The sequence below is a fragment of the Aedes albopictus genome, chromosome 2, assembly GCF_035046485.1.
Source record: "Aedes albopictus strain Foshan chromosome 2, AalbF5, whole genome shotgun sequence".
NCBI classification, from domain to species: Eukaryota; Metazoa; Arthropoda; class Insecta; order Diptera; family Culicidae; genus Aedes; species Aedes albopictus.
Window position 1 is genome coordinate 309,580,059 of NC_085137.1, and position 25,076 is coordinate 309,605,134.

Consider the following 25,076-nt stretch of genomic DNA (forward strand, 5'->3'; position numbering starts at 1 on the left):
TTTCGACAGCTTTGTTCTCTTCGTCATAAGTGGTTTTTCGAAACCTATTGAACTCAGAGCTGGCCTCAAAGTCTTCCCAACCAAGCTGTTTTGAGTAATTTAGTAGACAAAAAACCCCATGACAGAGCACAAACCTACCGATTATGCCCAAAGTCACCCTACATTATGTAGAATCGTTATTAACCTACTTTTGCTTAAACTAAAACAAAAGTGAAAAATTCGAAGCACTCAAACATGCTATCGCCTATCCATCATGTAATGCATGTGTTAGTGCATCTATCTCTACTAAGAGATCAAGAACATGTTCATTGAATTGCTATGTACATAAAAAGCAATGTTCTTAGAAATAGGGCGGTAAATAGCTAGGATAGCAGAAATATAAATTGCAATATGTATAAATATATTGTTTAGTTGTAGTCTAAAGAATAGTACTCCTACCTTCTGATTGTATTACCGCATCCGATGCACACGACCCAACATCTCCGACGCAAAAATGGTCGAACAAAGCTGTTTTCAATTCTCCTTGACCACTTTCGTCGTCGTCGTCGTCGTTCACAGCAATGTTTTGAATTTCAAACGCACTGCCAAGAACTTCTCACGGTCATCATAAACGTCGCCATCATCACTGAACTAAGCAAACACCGTGTGCTGTAAAGTCCCGAATAAACCAGTGCAAATTATAATGAGTGTACCCTCTTTTAGCACTAGTTTTATGATTCTTTTATAATATTTGCGCACTCGCGACGTAATCTTTCTTTGCTTGCTGGTTGTTTGTGTATCTTATCACTCTCCCACAGCCCACCACTCGGTCCAGCCACAACAGAGCTTCTGTCACCACCACAGCAGGATTTTCATTAAACCGACCGACGCTAATTATACACTGCTCTCTGCCGGCCCCGGCTAATTATTATCACACTTCAGTTATTTGCAGACGTCTCAACATCTGATAAGGAAGATTCCCATCGAGGGTATTAAATATTAATTTCATTGGTGAAACGACATTGATCCAAAAGCAGGGCGCTTACGTAGATAGATGCTACCGCGGCGATGGTTGTCACTTTTCTGAAACGATCGAGCGCTTCGTTTTCATTCGTGTGTGGATTTTGTTTTTGTTTTTCGAATTTATGGGAGAGAAACTCTCGCACACGCGAGAAGTGAGAAACTTTTATGCACTTTTTCGATTTGACATTAGAGTGCATCGGCAGAACATATCGAAAACGAATCGATTGAAAGCATGCAGCCAGATGTTGAAATGTAAATGCGCATGGGAAAGCTAGAAGATACAGAAAGGCCAGTAGTACACAGGGTCAAATATTTGACAAGGAAAGAACTCAAGAAACAACATCAGTTTGACACTAATGAAAATTTGATCGAGTCAAACAAGATGTTTGAGCATTGGTTTCTTTTCGGTCAAATATTTGACCCTGTGTACTAGCATAGCAGCTAAAGTCGGATTCTAAATATTTATTGTTAACAAAAAATTATCGTATACCTACTCCAGGGTATAGTCTTCCAAATTTCCATAAGGCTTATGAAACGGCCTTTAGACAATTTATAATGATTCGAATGAATTTCACGTAGAATCGTCTCACAGCTGGGCTTTGATCGCTTTGATTATGTTTACCAACATATTGTTCGTGCCAGTGAAGAGAATTGTCAGACAAAAGGGGCACAAATCAAGCAACAAAAAAGACGCAGTAATTACTCACTATCCCCTGGTAACAGACAATGACATGAACTCGAAAAATTGTGTTGCAGACAAAACGGAACCTGAATTTGTTGCGTACTTTTCAACTCGTGAATAATCCATAATTCTTCTTCTTTCTGGTTCTACGTCCGCACTGGGACTTGGCCTGCCTCGCTTCAACTTAGTGTTCTTTGCGCACTTCCACAGTTATTAATTGAAGGGCTTTCTCGAGGGCTTTCTTTGCCTGCCATTGCATGAATTTGTATATTGTGAGGCAAGCACAATGATTACTCTATGCTCAGGGAGTTGAGAAAATTTTCCCGACCGGAACGGGAATCGAACCCGCCGTCTCCGGATTGGCGATCCATAGCCTTAACCACTAGGCTAACTGGAGACCCCTATAATCAATAATTACCAACCCAAAATCGAAACTTTTTGATGATACATCTTCAGCAGCGTTGCAGTGTTTAACGAGTCGAAGGTACCGTTTGAAATTACAATGGAAGCCTTAAAAATCTCTACACTCGTGGTGCACGATCTTTGTCCTAGTCTGTTCAAGTTGGGACAAACCTATGTCGCATTGGGTAGAATGTCGCAACAAATTCAGGTTGCGACATTGTCATTATTGTTGCGTGATGGTTGAGTTTTGATTCACTGGTTCGTGCAGTTGAAAATCCGAATTTTTGACACGCAAAAATCGATTTCTCTCATAAACCATGTGTCAGACGTATGTCGGGCCACGTGCGCTGGATAGAGGGCCACATCCGCTGCCCAGCGCACTACGTCCGACGTCAGGTTTCACGTATAGATTTGGAGTAAATTCGATTGTCGCGTGTGAAACAATCCCTTTCCGATCAACACATCACAATTTGTCAAAATGTCCACTGTGATATCGTAATAATTCAAAGAGAATCGGAACAAAGAGAGTCTCTCTTTTGCAGATTGGACGCTTAGATATGTTTGTCTCCAGTAGTATTCCAAAGTTGACAAGAAGAACAGATGAAGTGAAGCGCTTGCTTGTTGTTGTGAACTCTCTAAAATAAAAGCTCTCATTTTTGAGTAGCGTCCATGCCGCACAGGGACTGTGTTGGAAACACACATTTTTTTAAACTGCTCGCACGCTCACATTTTTGCAAAATATCAATATTTTTCGCTATTTGAAGGTGATTTATAAACCCAGTGAGGTTGCCATATCGAAATTATTGCAAAATACATGCTCATGTGCAGGCCGAACACATTTTTGAGCGTAGCCGTTTTTGCGTGAATGTTCCAGCGTCATGTTTTGGTTTCGACGATGTATACACTCAAACTAATTTACTGATAGAATTAAAGTGCAGAAAGCACATAGATCACGAACGAGAGAGAGAAAAATCATTCTATGTGCAACTAATGAAAATTGAAAGTTACATTATTGTATTTCATTCTTCCTATAATATATTTGGAGTGCAGCACCATAAAAAGCAACCACCCGCATAATCGCTAACTGTAAATGCAATGTTTATTATACTGTAGATGACTATTACAAATTGACATTAAACTATATCACAGACTATCCGAGATAACAGTAAGATAACCATTCCATGTACAGATTTACCAGTTTGACGAATGGTAATCCGCCAACTTACAGTATGTGGAATAGGCGGTTAAGATAGGTTACCATAAAAATTCGCTCGTTTTCTCGAACAAAATTTTCGCAATACAGTAAAGGATACGGTCAATATACTATCCAGTTTTTGAGACAATCCACAGCATAGCAAATGGTTGAAGAACAGTTTAACAATAAATCTAAAAGAAAACGAACAATGTATGTGTTGTTATTGATTTATGGTTTTCCATGGTATTTTAAGCTTATGGCATGTGGTTCGACTGCATTTAAACCGTTTATAAATAAAAAGGCGGTTACGCGTTCACCAAAGATTTTTTTTATTCAATAAATATTCTCCTCCAATCTCTCCTCCAATTTATATCTCCAAGATGCTTTTTTTCGAAAGATTTCCATGCGTCATACCGAGTATTGCAACCTGTATAGATGAAGGAGCATCTCGGGTCATTCCAATCGGATGAGCTGGGTTGTGATGTCGACGTCTGCTTAAATTAAATCGACTTGCGACGTACGTGTTCCATCCTAGGCCCGGTAGCACCCACGGCGACTAAAACTCACTTTGAATTTTCCTCCGATGGATCCGGCTATTTATTCGCAAGAGGCACACACAATTCCCGCCCGCAGCAGAACGAATCCTTCTCGGCACACTCAAGTTCGCGAATTCTGCAAAATTCCAAACATCCGATTAGATATGGCACAAAAAAAAAAAGAAATGTATACATTATGCAAAACTTACCTATGTTTCATCCAGACTTGAGACTTGCGCTTGAAACACCGAGGCAATTTTCAATTTGTTTTCACTCAGCTCACGAACGAAAGATTTTATTTTATTTTTCTAAACAATTGCAAACTGCAAAGTTCAATCGGCACAGATACCAATGAAAGCTACTATTTGGCAAACTGTTAAATTGAGGTGACATACAGTGAAATACACATGTGTAAGTGAGTTGCGCACAAACCGTTTGAGAAAAGGTCATTCTATATTGCCACCATGTCTCCCGAGATTTCATCCTTATATTATTTGACAATTTCTGCACAATATGATATGTTGTTACAACTTAGTATGTAACCTATGAACCGTTCTTTATGATCGAAAGCTTCAAGTTTCACAGTTGCAACAGGAAAGCACCTGTTCATGGTACAGTAACAGTAACAGATAAAGGAGACATACTGTTTGGAGTGTAATACAAACTGTATTTCATTATGCGGGCATTTCAACATCAAATCTAAGCACAAGCACAACAAACATAAAACAAGCATTGCGAGCGCAGAAGACATGCATTTTGTCGAAGAAAGTTCAAAAACTTCTTTTTCAAACGTGGTGCTCCGTGGACCGAGTCCTGCTGTTTTTGAAGGTAAGAAGTTACGTTATTATTCAGGCTTCACAAACTTTTTCAGACTACTTGCATTCCTTTTGTATTTTTCATAGAATTGCACTACAATGTCGACTGCTTCTCCACCGTCACCAATGACGAACTTCCGAACGGTTTGGAAGCTGCCGGATGCAGCAGCGACTGGGAGCGTGAAGTGACAACGTGCTTTGGATAGCTATAAAACCGAGTATAATACCTAAAATCAAGTATTAGATTTAATAAAATCTGCTTGATCGTAGACTAAATATGCGAAATTTTGTATTTATTTACATTTTGAAGCTCTTCCCACGCGTATATCATGTTATTATTCGTCATAATGAAAACTATGCACTGAACGATTGGAAATCAATAGCAACGCACATAAATTACATCATGATTGAATCGGAAAAGATTCAATAGCGCTGCACTTATTTTCCAAGTGTAAAGGCAACTGGTCACGATCTAAGTGCAGAACTTTTAAATTTAATATGGTATTTATTCTGAGTGTAGGCTCCTGATCCCGACGTTCATGAATAAAATCGAGTCTGCATCATTTTGAGATTTTTTTTTGCTCTTTTCATTAGTCTATCTTATGAAATTTGTCATAACAAGCACGATCAATTTTCCTAAGGTTCCTTTTCTTATGGCAAAAAATCATAAGATATTTTGATTAAATTTGTTATTTTTTTCTTCGCTGAGTGTAATATAAACACTTCCCTGCTTGCCAATACTGGCGTGATAGGCATAATTTAGCAGACCACGTTTACATGATGTAGCATCAGACAAACAGAATGTAATGCTCATTTTATCACGGAGACAAATTTCGTTCGTTTGAAACAAAAATATTCATGTTTATTCGGTAAACTGATAAAATATTTAAAACTAAAATATTAATTTTTAAAACAAACTTAATTACATATTGATTTCTACAATATGTACACATTGAAGAGCCCCCCGTTCCGCCGTCGAGAACACAAACAAAACTCTCAAGCTCCAGCTGCATCACCAAACAAGATTTCCTCTTGCAAAAAAGGCAAGTTTCACCAAAAATTTCCACGAAATCCCATTGATTTCGGGAGCGTATGTTTTTCTTTTTTTTTTTGATGACCCACCACTAACCCCCACACCAAAGAGCTCGTTTTCTTAGAGCCCCCTGGTAGTGGACGCATCTGTTATATATGTATTTTTTTTAACACCGAAACTAACACAAATTGACATAACACATAATATAACACAAGTTTGCTGAACACTGAGGAGGAAGTGATGAGAAATATTTAAGTATATGTACTTAGGGTTAACCCAGTGGAATAAAATTCCTTTAAAGGGATCCCTATTGATTAATTACTTAAGATAAGTTAACACAAATTATTATTTCTTATTTCAAATTTTCAAATTCATACAAGAGAGAGTGTAAATCTTAAAAATTAAAAATTCTTTAAAATTAAAAATTAATACTGGCAACATCGATACGGTTATCAAAGCAAAAACTCACTGATTTTTGATTTGAAGTATTGCTTTAAACTGGTTTTGAATAATACGCGACTGTTCAGATTTTTCAAATTTTCGGGAATGGCGTTGTATACAGACGGACCATGAAAGGAAATTCGCATTTGGCCGAGGGAACTATGTGCTCTGGATCGTAACAGATTACTTGCGTAACGAGTGTAATGACCATGATCAGAAGTTGGAAATGTAAGATTTCGATAGGTATTAGGACTTTTTAACATATCGTAAATAAACAAACAAGATTGCAGTCTACACAAACCTCGCAACGGAAGAATACTATGTGCAGTATTACTGTAGAGCTGTACGCTAGAAAATAATCGTGGTAACTGGAAAATGATTTTAAGGCACCTATTCTGCAAAATTTGTAGTTTTTGTAGGTTTGATTTGCTGGCATGACCCCATACAATAATCAGATACTGCAAATGTGAATGAACGCAACCGTAATAATAACTGAGAAGAGCATTTATTGGTACGTGTTTTCTAACTCGATATAATAGACCACAAAATGAAGAGACCTTCCTCCGAAGATGCTCAATATGTTCTTTCCAAGATAGTGTTGGATCCAATACCAGTCCAAGATATTTGAAATGTCCTACTTTCTCAATCATTGTGGTCTCAAAAGACGGATCGTTGTGAGGCAGAAGTTTCTTTCTCGGGGAATGGAATACCATATATTTTGTTTTCGTTAAATTTAAAGAAAGTAAGTTGGTATCGAAGTACATTATAAGCAAACGTAAATCATAGTTAATGAAATCTAGTATTTGTGAAATGTCTTTACTTGGATAGAAAACTGCGGTGTCGTCTGCAAACAACTTTGGTATACCTTTGAGTGCTACATTTCCAATGTCGTTTATATATATGAGAAATAGAAGAGGGCCAATATTACTTCCCTGTGGGACTCCAATGTTTATAGGTTGCAGGGAGCTTTTAGCGTCTTGTATCATAACAAACTGCTTCCTGTCACTCAAATAGCTTCGAATAATATCGTTTGCTAATCCACGTATGCCATAACTTTCTAATTTTCTTAAAAGAATATCATGATTTAATGTATCAAATGCCTTTTTCAAATCGATGAATAGGCCTCCAACTACCCGGATAAAAACTAACCATAGGGTGTATGGTGAAAACCATTTCTGCACCATACAGTGTACCAGCTACAATAAAGTGTATTGTGATGAAATGGTTCGCTATACTATACATTTACAATGGATTTTTATGTAACAATATATTATACTGTTTTTCTTACGTATGAACCATTCAATTTTCCGAAACATTATTTTTCCGTGAATTTTTTATTATTTCTGGTGTTCGATTTGAATAGGTCGTATGTTTGCTGTGATTCATATGCAGATTCGGCCTATTCAAATCGAACACCAGATTTATTTATTCAGTTTAACATTTTTTCCGTGCTTTGTTTTGTGACTTTTTTGATGCAAAGGAAAGCTTTCATAGGAAAGAGAAAAAAGTGAATAAGTTGAAACATCAATTGAAAATCAATAACATGTTTATATTAAAGGTAAACCAAATGTCCTATCCTAAGAAATGCAGTTTCAAGCAGGGGTCCAAGAGATATGGCGGGCTACCCAACTAACAATTGCAAGCCACAAACAAGCAAGCTTGCTGAATTGGTGCTTAATAATGGTTATGATAGCTGAACTAAAATTATGCTCTACACATTACTGTTTAAATGATTTTTCAATTGAGAAAATAGTCAATGTTCGACTTTCTTCATCAGTATCAACAATGATAAATTAAAACACTTTTCAAAAGTTTAACAAGAAATTTATTCGACAAGCATTGGTTCCTTAACAAAAGAGTTAAACAAAACATTTATCTGCATCTTATTAAGCTGATGTATCGATAAGCATATGCTCCTGAACAATGTGCTTTTCACTTGTCAAATAAACGCCTTCAGCCCGTCATAGTTTGACTCGGAACTTTGATCGGAATATGGGATAAATTATGGCTAAAACTGTTTAGACAACCAAGTTATTAAAGAGTCAATATTTTAAACGAATCACATAAAATAAAACAGAATAACATTGAGTGCCAAGAGACGTAATCCACGTCAAAATGAGGCATTTATTTATTATTATTAGTCTGTAACAAGATATCTTGTATCTTGATTATTATATTTTTTATCTTCCGCAGCAGTTCGATTGTACGAGACGCTTGGATCGATGCATTTGACATTTCAGTGCTGTCGTGTTTACTGAATATTGTTCTCACAGTCACCTAGATAACCAAACATCATTCAGAAATCGACACATTTCAAGTATCCCTAAACATCCTTATGCACTATTTATTGAACATAACGAGGAACATAATATCAAGAATCTATGACAAAAGCATAAATAAAAAAATGCTTAACGGATCTTCGACTGAGCATGAGTAGATTACTCTAGATACCTCTGATACCCCTGGAAACATTATCTTCAATAAGTACCAACACTTTTTGGCCGCATTGGATACAAGTTTTCTCACCATGCGATAAAAATACTGACAGCGAAATCAGAATGGAAAACACGTGTTTTGGGCTGAACAGCTGTTGAAGTATGAGGCGTTGTTCAGTTGATTACCACGTGCTGTGCATATTCACCACTGCTGAACACAAGTTCAGGAGTGATCATTATTGAGTCATGGGAAGATTATGTTTTGCTTTGGTTGCTGCATCTCACCATCTCTAGGATGGCGCAGATAGGAAGGCATGCGGCTGGCAATCGACAGGTCTCGAGTTCTAATCCGGATTTAGGTAATTTTATATGTAATTCTTATTTCATAACAGGTGTTCTTAACATGAGAGCAAATAATAACTCTCGTGAGAGTTCAACATTTTTGCATTTCATTAATTTTCTGTCATTTTTGCCAATGCTTAATAACAACTTTCTTGTACATTTATAAAACGCTTTGAACAACAAAAAATTAAGTTGGTGCACAACATGATGCTTTATAACTTCTCCAAATTTGTGTGAACAAAACCCGAACATAGGTTGTACGTGAAAATAGTTCAAATGTTATTCAACATTATGCTGAACTAATTCGTCATAATGGTGCCTGTTAAATGAGTGATTGTTAGTTGGGTAGGTGTGTAGAGGGCCCATATAGCCGAGGCGGTAAACGCACGGGTATTCAGCATGACCATGCTGAGGGTGACGGGTTCGATTCCCGGTCGGTCCAGGATCTTTTCGTAAAGGAAATTTCCTTGACTTCCTTGGGCATAGAGTATCTTCGTGCCTGCCACACGATAATACACATGCAAAATGGTCATTGGCAGAGGAAGCTCTCAGTTAAAAACTGTGGAAGTGCTCATTGAACACTAAGCTGAGAAGCAAGTTTTGTCCCAGTGAGGACGTTACGCCAAGAAGAAGTGTGTAGAGTGCGATGAGAGAAATACGAATGTAGGCCAACCCGGAATGATGCAGGTCAGATTACCGTAAATCAGTGGATGAGTTTAACATCAACACTATTATTTCTGTATTTGCATTTAGGGGAATTTTCTCCTCTTCTCTCATGTGAACTTGCCTTCGACCACAATCGAAGCAAATGCGATTGACAAACTTTATCTTTGACGTAGAGCCATCTTTAACACATGGACTGGACTAAATACTGAAATATAGGTTCGTCTGCGGTTTCGCTTTTTAACCTAACTTATACTTGAATCGAACTTGACAGTTTTCTCATGAGTTGTTATGTATTTCGAACTTTAGTCAAACTGGAGCCTCAATATTGCAATAACGGTTAAGCACGCTGTAATGATACTTATGTACCTCGTCACCCACTTCATGCAACTACATTAGTGGTCTAATAACACTTAGCGTGCTCGGCATAGTTTCATCATGCCGCTCAAAGTGTTGCCACAAATAATGCTTAGTTTGCGAAACCCGGTTATCTGGCTGGTGGGGCATGGGAGCCTAAGCTTCAACCACACACAAACAGACGTAACTCTTAGAGGAAATTCATAACAAACTTTTGCCCGGAGTCATTTTCATGAGCACACTGCCACCTGTTGGTAGAACCGCGCGCAACTCTGTCGACCATGATGGATTTTGATTTGACGTTTTGCTAACACGCACACTACTACATAAATTGCCTGTAAATTTCGTTTGCATAATTCAGCAACGTGTACACTTGCAAACGTCAAAGCGATCGAACACTAGCGCATCTGGTGGAACGATCGCGCAAATCAAATGAAATTTGAATTTATCGTTAAATGCATGTGCCAAACCGTTTTGAAGAGTGTTACGTCTGTTTGTCTGTGCTTCATCTGTTAATGCAATCAGAGACTACTCAGACCTCGACTCAGACTTAGACGTACGCGATCCAATATATGAAGGGTACGCTCTAGAGAATTCCCAAAGCGCATTCTCATAATGCTAGTAAGCCTAAGATGCCATTAACAGGAGGAAAATGGCAAGATGTTATAAATAATGTTATGTTATATTTTACATGGTAATGTAATGTAAACCAATACAACATAACAAAAGAGAACCATTCCAAAACCATTCAATTAAATGTATAACCAGTGGTGAAACTACAATTAAAAACAATATATTTACGGTACATTTTGTTGTTTGAAACCATTCGTGTACCATACAATGTAAGGTTTATTAAAACCCACGTATCCAAGCACGTATCAGTATTTATAACAATTCATTTACAATATAATGTATGGTTTTGCAAAAAAAATATATATGGAGAAAAATATTTTTTTATATTGTTACGATACTTAACAACCCGTATAGTATATTGTAAAAATCTTATTTACAATTTACTGTATGGTGTTCTACATTACATTTTATTGTTTTTGTATTTTTATTTTTACAGTGGTTTCTATTGTAAAAATATGGTTTTAAATAGTACTGTTACAATACAACGTTCGGTTTTTCTACTGTATTTTTTATTCGGGTATGCATTTGTTATCTATTTTGTTTGCTAGAAAGTCGACTAGCTCAACGATAGCAGTAGATGTACTACATCCTTTCCTAAAACCATACTGAAACTTATATAGAACCTTGTGCTTGTTGAGAAACGCAACAAGTCTACCAACTAATAGTTTCTCAAAAACTTTACTAAACACAGACAACGATGAGATAGGGCGATAGTTACATGGATTAGATCTATCACCAGATTTGAAAATAGGTGTGACTTTAGCGATTTTTAAACAATCCGGATATTTACCTACCCTAAGCATTTCATTGAAGAGTTCGGTGAAAATATATGCAAATTTAGCAGTATTAGATTTTATGATACTAGAAGGAAAACTATCGGGTCCACAGCTCTTTTTAGTATTCAGATCATTTATTATAGAAGTAACTTCTCGTGTATCGGTAGGGTTTAAAAAGACAGTTTGCTCCAAACGAGTTACGGTGTTTAACGGATTGGCATTATTTTTCTTAATAGTTTCTGCAAGCTTTGCACCAATATTTGAAAAATAGCTGTTAAATATTTCACAAAATGTTATCTACATGATATTGGGTTTTCCTAGAGAAGGAAATGATTTTGTACATTTAATTGGAAAACAAATATTTCCGTAGGGCTGCCCGGATAAAAAATGACCATTCATTACATGGTAAATATTATTAATATATGACTGGTTTTATTGTTCACAATAAAACTCATAGTAGATATATTGTTACTTTTTACAATAGAAATCAAGCCCATATAGTTCGTACAATAAGTGAACATTAGCTTTATTAGTGACTAAATGATTCGATTGTTTTCAATAGTTCTATAATCATTTAAAGTTATTATCAGTAAACATTAATTTAATTGGTTATTATATAGTTGCAAAGTTGCCTGCAAAGTTCTCATGGACCTTTTATTAAAAAAGAGTTTATTTCTCAATTACACTTAAAAACAATTAGTAACAAATAAATAACAATAAATATTATTGTTGCTTGGATCAGGTTTGTATAATCAAATACAAAATCACTTGACATTTTTTTTTTTAAGTTTTCGCGTTTTCGTTTTAAATTTGAGTACAGTAGATGTTTCGGTTATCGAATGTTATTCGCTGAAACTTCAACGACTGACAGACGTCAAGCCGTGTTGGCAGAGGAAGCTCTCAATGAATAACTGAAGAAGTACTTATAAAAAACTAGCTGAAAAGCAGGTTTTAGCCAAGTGAGGACGTTAAGACGAGAAAAAGATGAACAATGATTTTACTAATGTTTTCCAATAAATTAAAGGAATCTAGTAAACAGTAAACTACCATTGATAACAATACAAATACAATTTGTGTAATGGGGTCAATTGAACCGATGTTAAAATAAACATGCAATAATATTTGTTGTTATGTAAACAGATTTCGCCTTTGAAAAACCAAAGAATTCATATTTCTTGGTAACATTTTTCTTCAGCATTTACAGATACTAATGGCCACATGAATTGTGAACGATTTATGGTATGGATCATACGACCTGAGGTCTGACTTGTGATATTTGGCAGTTATTTGAAAAGATTGATGATAGATCTTATCAACAGCTGCCAAGCAACACATACCAGACAGACATCAGAGTGTTTTACACTTATCATAAAATGTGCATATCATTCTGGCGGCCGTTAGTGCTCGTAAATGCTGGATATAAATGTTAGCGGGAAATTTAAATTCTATGGATTTTCAAAAGCGAAAACTGCTTACAAATAACAACAAATATTATTGTATTTTTATTGTAACAACGATTCATTTGACGCCATTCAATTAATTGTATTTGTATTGTAAAAACAATAAAAAATCATTAAGATATATTGTTTTCTTTTGAAAATTGCCCTAAAAATGTCTCATTAAAACACAATACATTCTATTGTTTTTCGCGAAAAAGTGTATGAAAATTTTCTCAAAATTTTATGGTTAAGATACATAACGACCACCATTTTTTATTGTAAAAGTGCCATTTACCATTCGCCGAATGGTATAGAACAATAGGGGTGATGGTGAGTGTACCGTGTAAATTACAATACGTTTAATGGTGAATATTTTTCGAAAAAATGGTGTTGTAACAATAAAATTTATCGTATTTTTATGATATTTTTTATCAGGGCGAGCTGCCACAAAAAAAAAACAAAAAAATTTACATTTGTTTCTAACATAACCTGTCAGAAGATACATGTTTGTTTCAAAAATGGATTGAATTTGCTTCAAATGTGACGTTCGATTTGCTCCAAACAGTTTTATTTTTGTTGCCAGAACAAATTAACAATCAAGTTGACAATTTATATGAGTTTAGAGAAGGTTCAAATATTACGTCCATCGTGTTTCGGGTTTTCCAGACCCCCCCCCCCCTGTCACGCAATTTTCCTATACCCAATACACGTACTGTCACACTTTTCTAGACCCCCCCTCCCCCAAATGTTGGACGTAATTTTTGAACGTTCCCTTACCTGAAATATTTTTGATTTTACCATGCTATTTTCTGCGTGATTGTCAGTTCAAAAGTGTTTGCATAGCGCTAAACTGACGCCAAAACTGCTCGATAAGGTATTATCGCTCAGACAGAACTATAGTTTGCTATATTTGCAATAGCAAATATTATGTAAACGGGCCATAATGACTGAAACACCTCCTCCTCTCCTCTTCTTGGCGTAACGTCCTCACTGGGACAAAGCCTGCTTCTCAGCTTAGTGTTCAATGAGCACTTCCACAGTTTTTTACTGAGAGCTTCCTCTGCCAATGACCATTTTGCATGCGTATATCGTGTGGCAGGCACGAAGATACTCTATGCCCAAGGAAGTCAAGGAAATTTCCTTTACGAAAAGATCCTGGACCGACCGGGAATCGAACCCGTCACCCTCAGCATGGTCATGCTGAATACCCGTGCGTTTACCGCCTCGGCTATATGGGCCCTTGGCTGAAACACAGAGAACAGAAATGCAAGCCTATAGAAAATTTTCTCGAAAGCTGTGTAAGGATTCAATTTTTTTAGCGTTGACAACACTAGTGATATGTCCGGTAACTTCCGGAATGAAAATGCTTTTCTTGTAGTTCTTAAGTAGTAGTTGCTTTATTGGAAGCCAAACTTAGAATGAATCAACCAGTGCAGATTCCTCTGCTTATATAGTGGAGCAAAGGCTGCTATGATGATAAATTCGTATTTAGGGTATTATTCAGTTGACGTGTAAATCCATTGATTGCTGTGATCCAACATTTCCCCTCTTAAGGTTTCGTCATCCAATAGGGCTTGAACCGGGCTGGTAGTTGAATCATGCGTCGTCCTCTTTCTAGTATTGGAATCTCAGGTTGGGCTGGTTGTGGTTCATCAATTGCATTCGGAGCCGGAGTCGGTTCATCCTCGGTTTCTTCGGTTCCAGCAGCTTCTCCATCCGACATATCATCCGTCAAGATAGAATCTTCCAGATTATTGAGAGGTGGGTCATCAAGCGGTTGAATTGCAGGTTGAACTTGAGGAGCGACATCCGCTGGTGCTTCTGTCGGGACCGTTAATCCGAATCCATCGAAGAATATGGAAAGTGCAGATGGTTGGTTCTTTGAACTCTTGTCTGGAACACGACTCTTGAGTTGATTGGTGTGGGACCGTATTAAACGTTGTTGATCGTTCAGGAACACATTGTAGTTAACGTTCCCGATTTTCTCAATTACGGTTGCTGGTTCCCATCTCCAGGAATTCGTTGAATGAACCTTGGCATATACGGAATCGCCGTGCTGGAAATTCCTCTGGACTGCACCGTGCTTCTTATTGAAGGCGTCGTTTTGCTTTTTCCTGTCCCTGGATGCGGTTCCACGTTCACTCGGTCTGAGCATGGATTGTATGGTACGAATAGGTCTTCCGAACATGATTTCCGCCGGAGACCTACCTTCCAGGTCATTGGTGGGCGTTGAGCGATATACTTGCAAGAAAGTGCACAGTGCTTCTTCTAGTGTTTCTCCCCCTGAGCGAATCTTGCGGAGGCTTCTCTTCAAAGTATCCACGAATCTTTCAGCTAGTCCATTTGATTGCGGGTGATATGGAGCGATGCGAATGTGATGAATTCCTTGACTGGTGCAGAAAGTTTGAAATTCGTGACTTGAAAATTGGGTTCCGTTGTCTGACACGAGTACCTCTGGAACACCGAATGTAGCGAAGGTTTGATTCAGTAATTTGATTGTTGCTCTTGATGTCGTTGACTTGGTTACATGAACTTCTGGCCACTTGGAGTAGGGATCTGCTATCACGAGGAAATAGACTCCATCCACTGGACCAGCGTAATCGATGTGAATCCTCGACCAGGGTCTTGAAGGTACAGGCCAGGATTCCAATGTTGTCTTTGTAGGAGCCTTTCCTGCCGTTGCACACGGTGTACAGCGCTTGACGTAGTCCTCAATTTCTTGATCGATTCCAGGCCAGTATACAAAACTCCTTGCTATGGACTTCATGCGAACTATTCCCGGATGACCTCGATGAAATTGCTTCAGAATCCTTCGTCGAAATTCGTCAGGAACGACAACTCTGTCGCCAAACATTATGCATCCGTCGACAATGGTGAGTGACTCGCGTCTGTGATAGTACGGTTGAACTGCAATGGGAAGATCCTTGGAACAGTTTGGCCAACCTTCACGGATGTGTTTAGAAACGGTTTGGAGTGTGGTGTTTGTTGATGTAGCCTTCCGCAGTGCTGCAAACGAAACCGGAACCTTTTCTGCTGCGTCGGAGAGAATGCTTGAAAGATCTTCCTCAAGGTTGACCCAACTAACAATCACTCATTTAACAGGCACCATTATGACGAATTAGTTCAGCATAATGTTGAATAACATTTGAACTATTTTCACGTACAACCTATGTTCGGGTTTTGTTCACACAAATTTGGAGAAGTTATAAAGCATCATGTTGTGCACCAACTTAATTTTTTGTTGTTCAAAGCGTTTTATAAATGTACAAGAAAGTTGTTATTAAGCATTGGCAAAAATGACAGAAAATTAATGAAATGCAAAAATGTTGAACTCTCACGAGAGTTATTATTTGCTCTCATGTTAAGAACACCTGTTATGAAATAAGAATTACATATAAAATTACCTAAATCCGGATTAGAACTCGAGACCTGTCGATTGCCAGCCGCATGCCTTCCTATCTGCGCCATCCTAGAGATGGTGAGATGCAGCAACCAAAGCAAAACATAATCTTCCCATGACTCAATAATGATCACTCCTGAACTTGTGTTCAGCAGTGGTGAATATGCACAGCACGTGGTAATCAACTGAACAACGCCTCATACTTCAACAGCTGTTCAGCCCAAAACACGTGTTTTCCATTCTGATTTCGCTGTCAGTATTTTTATCGCATGGTGAGAAAACTTGTATCCAATGCGGCCAAAAAGTGTTGGTACTTATTGAAGATAATGTTTCCAGGGGTATCAGAGGTATCTAGAGTAATCTACTCATGCTCAGTCGAAGATCCGTTAAGCATTTTTTTTATTTATGCTTTTGTCATAGATTCTTGATATTATGTTCCTCGTTATGTTCAATAAATAGTGCATAAGGATGTTTAGGGATACTTGAAATGTGTCGATTTCTGAATGATGTTTGGTTATCTAGGTGACTGTGAGAACAATATTCAGTAAACACGACAGCACTGAAATGTCAAATGCATCGATCCAAGCGTCTCGTACAATCGAACTGCTGCGGAAGATAAAAAATATAATAATCAAGATACAAGATATCTTGTTACAGACTAATAATAATAAATAAATGCCTCATTTTGACGTGGATTACGTCTCTTGGCACTCAATGTTATTCTGTTTTATTTTATGTGATTCGTTTAAAATATTGACTCTTTAATAACTTGGTTGTCTAAACAGTTTTAGCCATAATTTATCCCATATTCCGATCAAAGTTCCGAGTCAAACTATGACGGGCTGAAGGCGTTTATTTGACAAGTGAAAAGCACATTGTTCAGGAGCATATGCTTATCGATACATCAGCTTAATAAGATGCAGATAAATGTTTTGTTTAACTCTTTTGTTAAGGAACCAATGCTTGTCGAATAAATTTCTTGTTAAACTTTTGAAAAGTGTTTTAATTTATCATTGTTGATACTGATGAAGAAAGTCGAACATTTACTATTTTCTCAATTGAAAAATCATTTAAACAGTAATGTGTAGAGCATAATTTTAGTTCAGCTATCATAACCATTATTAAGCACCAATTCAGCAAGCTTGCTTGTTTGTGGCTTGCAATTGTTAGTTGGGGACCGCTGCGATTACGTATTCTTCCTCTGGCTGATTGGTTCGGTTGATGAGCCGTGACAGCAAATCTGCACATCCGAAATCGTTCGTTGATACATATTGAATCTCGAAATCGTAGTTCAGCATTGTGAGTGCCCATCGTTGTAGTCGATTTGCAGTGTGTAGCGGGATACCTTTCTTGGAACCGAAGATGGACAGCAGTGGTTTGTGGTCCGTCAGTAGTGTGAAATGCCGACCGAGCAAGTATTTATGGAACTTCGTTACCGCATATATTAACGCCAGTGCCTCCTTCTCCGGTTGTCCATAGTTCCGTTCCGCAGGTGCGAGCGTTCTTGAAGCGTGCTGTATTGCCTTCATTTTGCCATCGGGAAACTGGTGAAAGATAACCGCGCCGAACCCTGTGTTTGATGCATCAGCTGCTACGATGATCGGTAGTTTTGGATCGTAGTGTGTCAAGAGCAAGTTTGATTGAAGTGTTTTCTTGAACTTGTCAAAAGCGTCCTGGCATTGTGGAGTCCATTGCCATTTTGATTCCTTCTTCAACAGCTGATCCATCGGGTGGCGCAATTCGTGTAGGTTGCGCACGAATCGTCCGTAGAAGTTGATAGCTCCAAGATAGGACCGTAGTTCCGGAACGTTGGTTGGAGGTGGAATGGCTGCAATGGTCTTCACTTTCTCCGGATCAGGGCGGATGCCCTGACTGTCCACTACGTGTCCCAAGTAACCGAGTTGAGTTTGGAAAAATCGGCACTTCTCAGGTTTAACGTGGAAACCGTACTCCTTGAGGCGCTTGAAGAGTGATTCTGCGTGTGACTTCATGTCCTTGCTGAATACGATAGCGTCGTCGATGAATGTTCGTACACCAGGAATATCCGCAATCATTCCGTCCACCAGGCGTTGGAATGCCCCCGGTGCTGATTTTACCCCTGGAGCGAGGCGGTTGAACCGGAACAGTCCACGATGGGTATTGATGGTGAGGAGCTTCTTGGAGTCGTCATCTACTTCAAGCTGCAGGTACGCGTCGGAAAGATCAATTATGCTGAAGACGGTACTGCCGTTGAGCTGCGCGAATATTTCCTCCGACGTCGGAAGCGGGTAGTGATTGGCCTCGAGTGCTTCGTTGAGTCCCGTTGAGTAGTCCGCGCAGATGCGAACTCGGCCGTTTGGTTTGCGTACTGCCACAATAGGAGCAGCCCACTCGGAAAAGTCGACGGGTTCAATGATGCCCAACGTTTGTAATCTTGTGAGTTCGGCATCGACCAATGGAACGGTGTTGAAAGGAACTGGCCGCTTGGGGCAGAAAACAGGCTTTGCATCCGGCTTCAGGAAAAGCTTCACCTTCATTTTCTTGCAATGCCCCAGAGAATCGTCGAAAACGTCCTTGTGCTTCACTTGGAATTCACGGATTTGCTGATCGATCGTCTTCGTCCTGACTTGATTGCAGACCGAATCGATGGGAACCGACCACAGCTGGAACAGCTCGATCCAGTCGATGCCCAGCAGGTTGAGGTTTGCAGCCGTTGTGACGAAACATCTTCCTTCAGCAGTCTTACCGTTGATACTGACTTTGCACTGGAATTCTCCTAGCAATTGGAGCGGTTTTCCGGACGCATTCATCGCTTCAATCGTTGGTTTCTTGATCGCTGGTTTTCCGAGGTAGTTCCATGTTTGCTGTGAGATCACTGTGATGTCGCTTGCTGTATCCAGTTGTAGCTTGGTTGCCACGCCGTTGATGAATGTGGGCACGTACTTCCGTTTGCTGGAGTGTTGAGCGATGTGATTCACTATGTAAACGCCACGGATTTTCGCTTGACGGAATTTCTTGGACTTGTTCATTGGTTGTTTCTCCTTGGCTGGAACTGACTTCGGCTTGGATAGGCAGCCACAGTAGCCTTCCTTGTGGCCAACACGATTGCACTGTTTGCACTGATGATCCGAGAAAGGACAATCCCGAACATAGTGCATTTGGCCGCATTGCCAGCAAGGTGTACGAGGAACTTTACCTTCCGGCTTCGAAGACTGCTGTTGACCTGAATTTCCCTTCTTCTCCTGGACGGCGTGCACTGATGATTTCGAACTTGATTGATGCTCGATGATGGATGTGTCCGCCTTCAAATTGATGAGCCGTTGATAGTCGTCAATGAGGTTCTGGAGAGTAACGGGATTTTCTGGTGTCTCGCCTTCGATCCGGGAAAGTAGCCTGGCTCGGATGTCGGTGTAGCTATGACCTTTCAGACCACAGACAAACACCAAACACTTGAACTGGTCAATTTTCATGTTCTTGAAATCGAAATCCTCACATGCACGGTTCACCTTGCCTCCGTAGCTGATAATGTCTTCGGCTTCTGACTTGACCAGCTGCAGGCAGTGGAAACGCTTGTTGAATGTTGAGGTTTGAGCTCCAAAAATTTTCTTGAGGATTTCGACGGTGTCCGCAAAATTGACATGTTTGGGAAGCTTCGGCAGAATGTAGTTGACGTATCGGGTGTGCGAGGGTGTATCCAACTTCCTTAGTAGTGTAACGAGTATACATATGTAGTTTGTTCACTTAGTGTTTTTCGTAATCTTCTATAAAATAATCTCTTTAATTATTAATAAAATATTGAACCAGTCTAAAAGATTGAAATCGCCTTTTTGCATGAACTTTCATTAGAACTCACGAGTAGCACCTCTTAAGACGGACAGTTAAATGAGTTCCACTATAGCCAACACGCACATGTGACCTGCAGGCCCAAAAGGCATAGTGCTAACACTTTTCGCAAAATTGCGCGCTCGGTGCTGTGCATTGACCCCCCTATAATTGCATTCAAAGAACATTGAACTTAGCCGAATGGGTCGACTCTCTCTTGGGTCGGAGATATAGACGAGTCGTATGACGAAAGACTTTGGATGCAGACCACCCTCCTCCCCCTGACCTTGAATATTTCGCGAGCGTGGATACGATATCTGCGATATTTCTCTCGGGAAATATTTCAGATTCGATGGAAGATAATTGCATTTCGCGACTTATCTGAGGCATCTAGAACTTGGTCCGATCACTTCGTTCTGGCTAGTGGAAGAGGCAGGAGTGATCAAGTTTAAGTTTCGCGCCGTGATGTGTTGTTAAAGGTGATATTTGTAACATGCTTTGTCTTCTTGAAACTAATTAAGTCTTTCCCTGTTTAGTGTAGTAGATTTGAGCTAAAGTGCAAATCGTTGCAAGTTGATTACTGTGTGCCAATTTCGTGTGTGTTTCCTTGGAATCGAAGGTAAAATGTGTGCTTTTTGTGTGTAAATTGTGTGTGTGCTAATTTAGTCGTTGAACGACACCACGTGTTCCTAAATAGGTCTGTGGCAACCTGCGAAACCGAACGCATCACACCCCCAGTCAAGATCGCTTCTGACCCCACCGTCAGCTACGAGGTTTTTCCCGGAGGTGCGGAAACCGGAAGAGGGCCAGCGTCCGTCAATCGCGCCCTAGGCATAGGTAGCAGGCACCCCGTTCATCAGCAAATTGCGCCAACCGTCGAAAGGTTCATCGGCGGCGCCGCGACGGCCGCCCCCGTCGGCCAACCCACAGACCGGAGGTTTACTGCAGCAGCGTCCATCTCGAAACCCCTCGACGCGCGATCCCCAGCGGCGAGTTCATGCTCGGATGAGTGACCGCCGTGGGTAGATCGTAAGCAGCCCTCCAAGCGTACGAATGATCAAACCGTGAGTAGAAATCATGCATGATATCGAATAAGTCCATGCGCATGGCTCATTTTCCCGCTATCGAAACTATATGAAGTAGATAGCGTAATTTTTCGAATCACGTGGCCCACCGTAGTACCGCCTTTAGCGCCGGTAGCCACACTGAGCACGCACGCACACACACGCACACGATCCCGGATGAATTCTTGCACGTAGAGTACTCGACACGACAACAGCGAAGACAGAATAGGTAGATAGAAGGGAAAGCAAAGAGTAGGCCTAGGCTAGCGAAGAGCGAGAGAATGGAGAGAGAATAAAATTGTAAAATGAATGTTTGATGTCTATGGCGTTCTAGTGTATTGATGGTGGGAATAAATCCAGGCGGTGCACATGGATAAAACTATCTTGTTGAAATAGGAGATAGTTACCAATAAAGTGACATGAAGGTTTAGCATGTTATTTCCGTTCGTAATTTAATTTCTTTTCTGTTATTTATTTTACTGGGGCGGTTCCCTGAAACAACCGAGACTACTCCCTAATTTTCTGCTGGATAGTTCAAGGGTTGGTTAAGTCAGCCAGTGATGAGAACTTAGCGAACTTACTGTCTTGCTATCGTCTCGTTTCCTCGTCTCCACGAAACTGAATCCTTGTTTCCTTTTCACCTTGAATTGTCTCCCGAAGTTTGACGTCAGCCGACTCGTTTCGTATCTCTGATCGGGAGTAAATTAGACCCATTCCCTGGGGGTCTCAACGGCCGGGCAATCCATTAACTTGTAGGTGGTCTCCGAAAGGAGTGGCGCTTAAGCCACCTTACTTAAACCCGAGAAACTCGCAGGCTGGCGTGTTACATTTGGCGCCCCACGTTGTTACATTTGGCGCCCAACAAAACAAGGCTTTTGATCGTGTATATATTATTTTCATATTTTCTGTAGAAGCGTATTTTCAGTCGGAACATTTAGTTGTAATTTGTAGGTGTTTCTCAATTCTATAGTAAATTGCACGTTTTTTCATTTTTGTATTTAATAATTATTTATTTGGTGCTGTAGCTACTCGTTGTTTAAATTATTCTGTATTTGTGAATATAATTTATATAAAAGAGTGTCCCGTCAGTATTTATTATTATTTATTATTTATTTGTGAAGTTTTTTTTCTTCGAGTAAATGTATTTGACTGTTTTCATGCATTTTGAATAATTTCTTTATATAATAACGAATTACATTAAAAAAATAGAACAACTACAAACTCAAAATGATTCGCATACTCCCACGAGCTGAAGATCTCAATCAAGAGGAGATCGATTATGAGCTCCTTATTCGCAATCAAGAACAAGATGTTTTTGCACTCGATTTGGCTGGAAAGCAAAGGCATTTGAGAAGTTTATTTAAAGAGGATTTGAAAGAGGGAAGATCTTACCAATCGCCTCTCTCAATAACGGCAGAAATTGAACATATTCAAGGCAGGATCGATACACTCGAGAAAGCGCTTGAGAAAAAAGTGGAACTGAAATACGAATCCAGGGTTTTGCATTACTGGTATCGGGCAAAATGGAGTAAGGCTTTTGGGGAGGAAGAAAAGAGAATGCGAAGGGAACTGTGCCAAAGGATTGAAGCGATAATGAAACATTATCAGTTTGGACCACCCCAAAACCCTATTGTAGGTCAAATTAATACTATACTCTCAGGTACAGAAGGTGCTGTAGGCGGTCACAGATCAAGGTCTGAAACGTCTGATCAGGGAAGCGAGAAGAACAAAGCTTCGCCAACGGCGGACAACGAGAAGCATACAGGGACAAAACCTAAAGAACCAATGGAGAAGTTCGATAACCCTTCAGAAGTTACGATCAGCCGTACTGAATGGCTAGAGATGAAACGAACTTTGGCAGAGTTAACCGCTAAACTGTTAGAAGCCAATGCAGCGCAGCCAGGTGGGTACCGGTACGATACTCCTGGGACTTCGTATCAACCGAATACGGAACCGTCTAAATTAGCTCCGGTCAACGGACAGCAGCATCTGCCGTTGGACAGACGTTACCAGCTTCCAGCTCCACCGACTCAGCTCAATTATGCGCACAGTCCAAGTAAAGTCGCACCAGGACATTCACATCCGACAAACCAAGGCTGGGATCAACCTCAACCGTTGAACCTACACCGCGACACCGAACAGGACACTAGTAGCGAGGACGATGAGCGGAGGCACCCGCCGATGACAAATGGACAGCAGTACGAAGGTCAAAGGTTCTTTCCAGGGTCGCGGGATATCAACCATCGAGAAAGGACACGCTGCGTAGATAGACGGGGAAGACTTTCAGGGCCAGTTGAAAGTGAACTGGACAATTTCTCGGAAAACCGTTACAGTGATTCTTCCAGGTTTCCTCGTGGAACTGCTCGGATGGGTTTCAGCTACAGACAGGCGCACCAAAACCGAATTGAAAAATGGAAGCTTCGTTTTTCCGGAGATCAAAGGTCCGTCTCTGTGGAAAACTTCTTGTACAAGGCCAAAAAGCTGGCTGACAGAGAAGGGATTCCCAGAGAAATCCTTTTACGGGACGTGCACATGTTGCTGGAAGGACCAGCGTCAGATTGGTTCTTCACATTTGTGGATGAACTGAACTCGTGGCAACAGTTCGAGACGTCCATAACCTACAGATTCGGAAACCCTAACATGGATCAAGGGATCAGGTCGAAGATCCATGAACGGAAACAGCTTCGAGGGGAAACATTCATAGCCTTCGTTTCGGAGATTGAAAAGTTGGATAGGCTGTTGTCTCGTCCGTTATCGAAGCGAAGGAAGTTTGAGGTAGTGTGGGACAATATGCGCCAACACTACCGGACTAAAATATCACTGGTCGAGGTAAAGGATCTTCAACATCTGATACGGTTGAATCATCGGATCGATGCGGCCGACCCTCAACTTCAACAACAGACCGGCGAAGTGCCGATGCGCCGACCAGTCCACCAAATCGAGGCCGAATATAGTGACTACGATAGCGATCAATCGGCATCGATAAACGCGATTGATAGTCGGAACAACAGAGCCTTGAGACAGAGGAATCAACGAGATGCTCCAAGGGGTCAACAGATCACAACTCCTCGTCAGACAGCTCCTGAACTGCAGCAGCTCAATTGCTGGAACTGTCAGGAGCAGGGACATAGCTGGAGACAGTGTCAGAGACCTAAGGTGGTGTTTTGCTATGGATGCGGAAACCTGGGTAGGACCATCCGCAGTTGCGAACGGTGTTCCAGACTAGGAGAAGGACAAAACCATGGCCAGCAGGGAAACGAGTAATGGGGTGCGACGCCGGGAATTCGTTCATCCCGCAGGAAGCCGACATTCCCAAATTAGCAAAACCAAATACAACCTACAATCCATTTTCACAGATTTACCACGTTAAGATTAAAAATTCAAAGTGTCCTCACATTAGGGTGAAAATCTTCGAGTCAGAATTAGAAGCTCTACTGGACTCGGGAGCGGGGATCAGTATTTTAAACTCCCTAGATATTGTTCATAGGTATAATCTTGTAATTCAACCTGCAGCGATCCGCGTAACCACAGCCGATGGTTCGGTACACGGATGCTTAGGGTACGTCAATTTACCTTTGTCCTATAAAGGACTTACCAAGGTCGTGCCAACTCTGGTTGTCCCTGAAATTTCGCGACATTTAATATTAGGGGCCGACTTTTGGGAGTCTTTTGGCATCAGGCCAATGATTGATCTAGGTCAGGGACTCGAAGAAATCGAAACCGTAGAACATCGCACCAGTTCAGCAGTTTGCTTCACGATAGAGCCTTCAGGCGACCTCCCGAAGGTGGAAGCAACGGAAGAAGATGACACACTAGACATTCCGGTCTATGAAGGACCTACGGATTCTACACCGAACGTTGACGAGATAGAAACGGAACACGTACTGACAGTAGAGCAAAGACGGAAACTCTCAGATGTGGTCAAACAGTTCGGGCTAACAGGTGAAGGAAAGCTAGGGAGGACCAACCTGATAGAACATGAGATAATTCTCAAGGATGGAGCAAAACCTAGAGTAACGCCTATGTACAAATGTTCTCCGTACATCCAACAGGCCATTGA

The 25,076-nt window shown here is 40.2% G+C and overlaps 3 protein-coding genes across 11 annotated transcripts in view; all 3 read right to left on the reverse strand.

The window, feature by feature from the left end:
* LOC109422494 (uncharacterized) overlaps positions 1 to 1,094 on the reverse strand; it is a 133,914-nt gene extending 132,820 nt beyond the window's left edge. For 8 of the 9 annotated variants that reach the window (XM_029880115.2, XM_029880116.2, XM_029880114.2 and 5 more), the window contains exon 1: positions 439 to 1,082. The gene's annotated coding sequence lies outside the window, so the exon portion shown is untranslated. Of the gene's footprint in view, positions 1 to 438 lie in introns of all 9 variants that reach the window. The other variant, XM_029880119.2, reaches the window with a different exon arrangement.
* Positions 1,095 to 14,300: 13,206 nt separating this feature from the next.
* On the reverse strand, positions 14,301 to 14,906 carry LOC134286668 (uncharacterized). Its single transcript, XM_062848320.1, has one exon. It carries the CDS (start codon positions 14,904 to 14,906, stop codon positions 14,301 to 14,303), a length of 606 nt encoding a protein of 201 aa, XP_062704304.1.
* Positions 14,907 to 17,317: 2,411 nt separating this feature from the next.
* On the reverse strand, positions 17,318 to 20,065 carry LOC134286669 (uncharacterized protein K02A2.6-like). The gene is made up of 2 exons (XM_062848321.1): positions 20,040 to 20,065; positions 17,318 to 19,832 (listed from the first exon to the last, which is right to left on the reverse strand). Exons 1-2 carry the CDS (start codon positions 20,063 to 20,065, stop codon positions 17,318 to 17,320), a joined length of 2,541 nt encoding a protein of 846 aa, XP_062704305.1.
* Between the last annotated feature and the right edge of the window lie 5,011 nt (positions 20,066 to 25,076).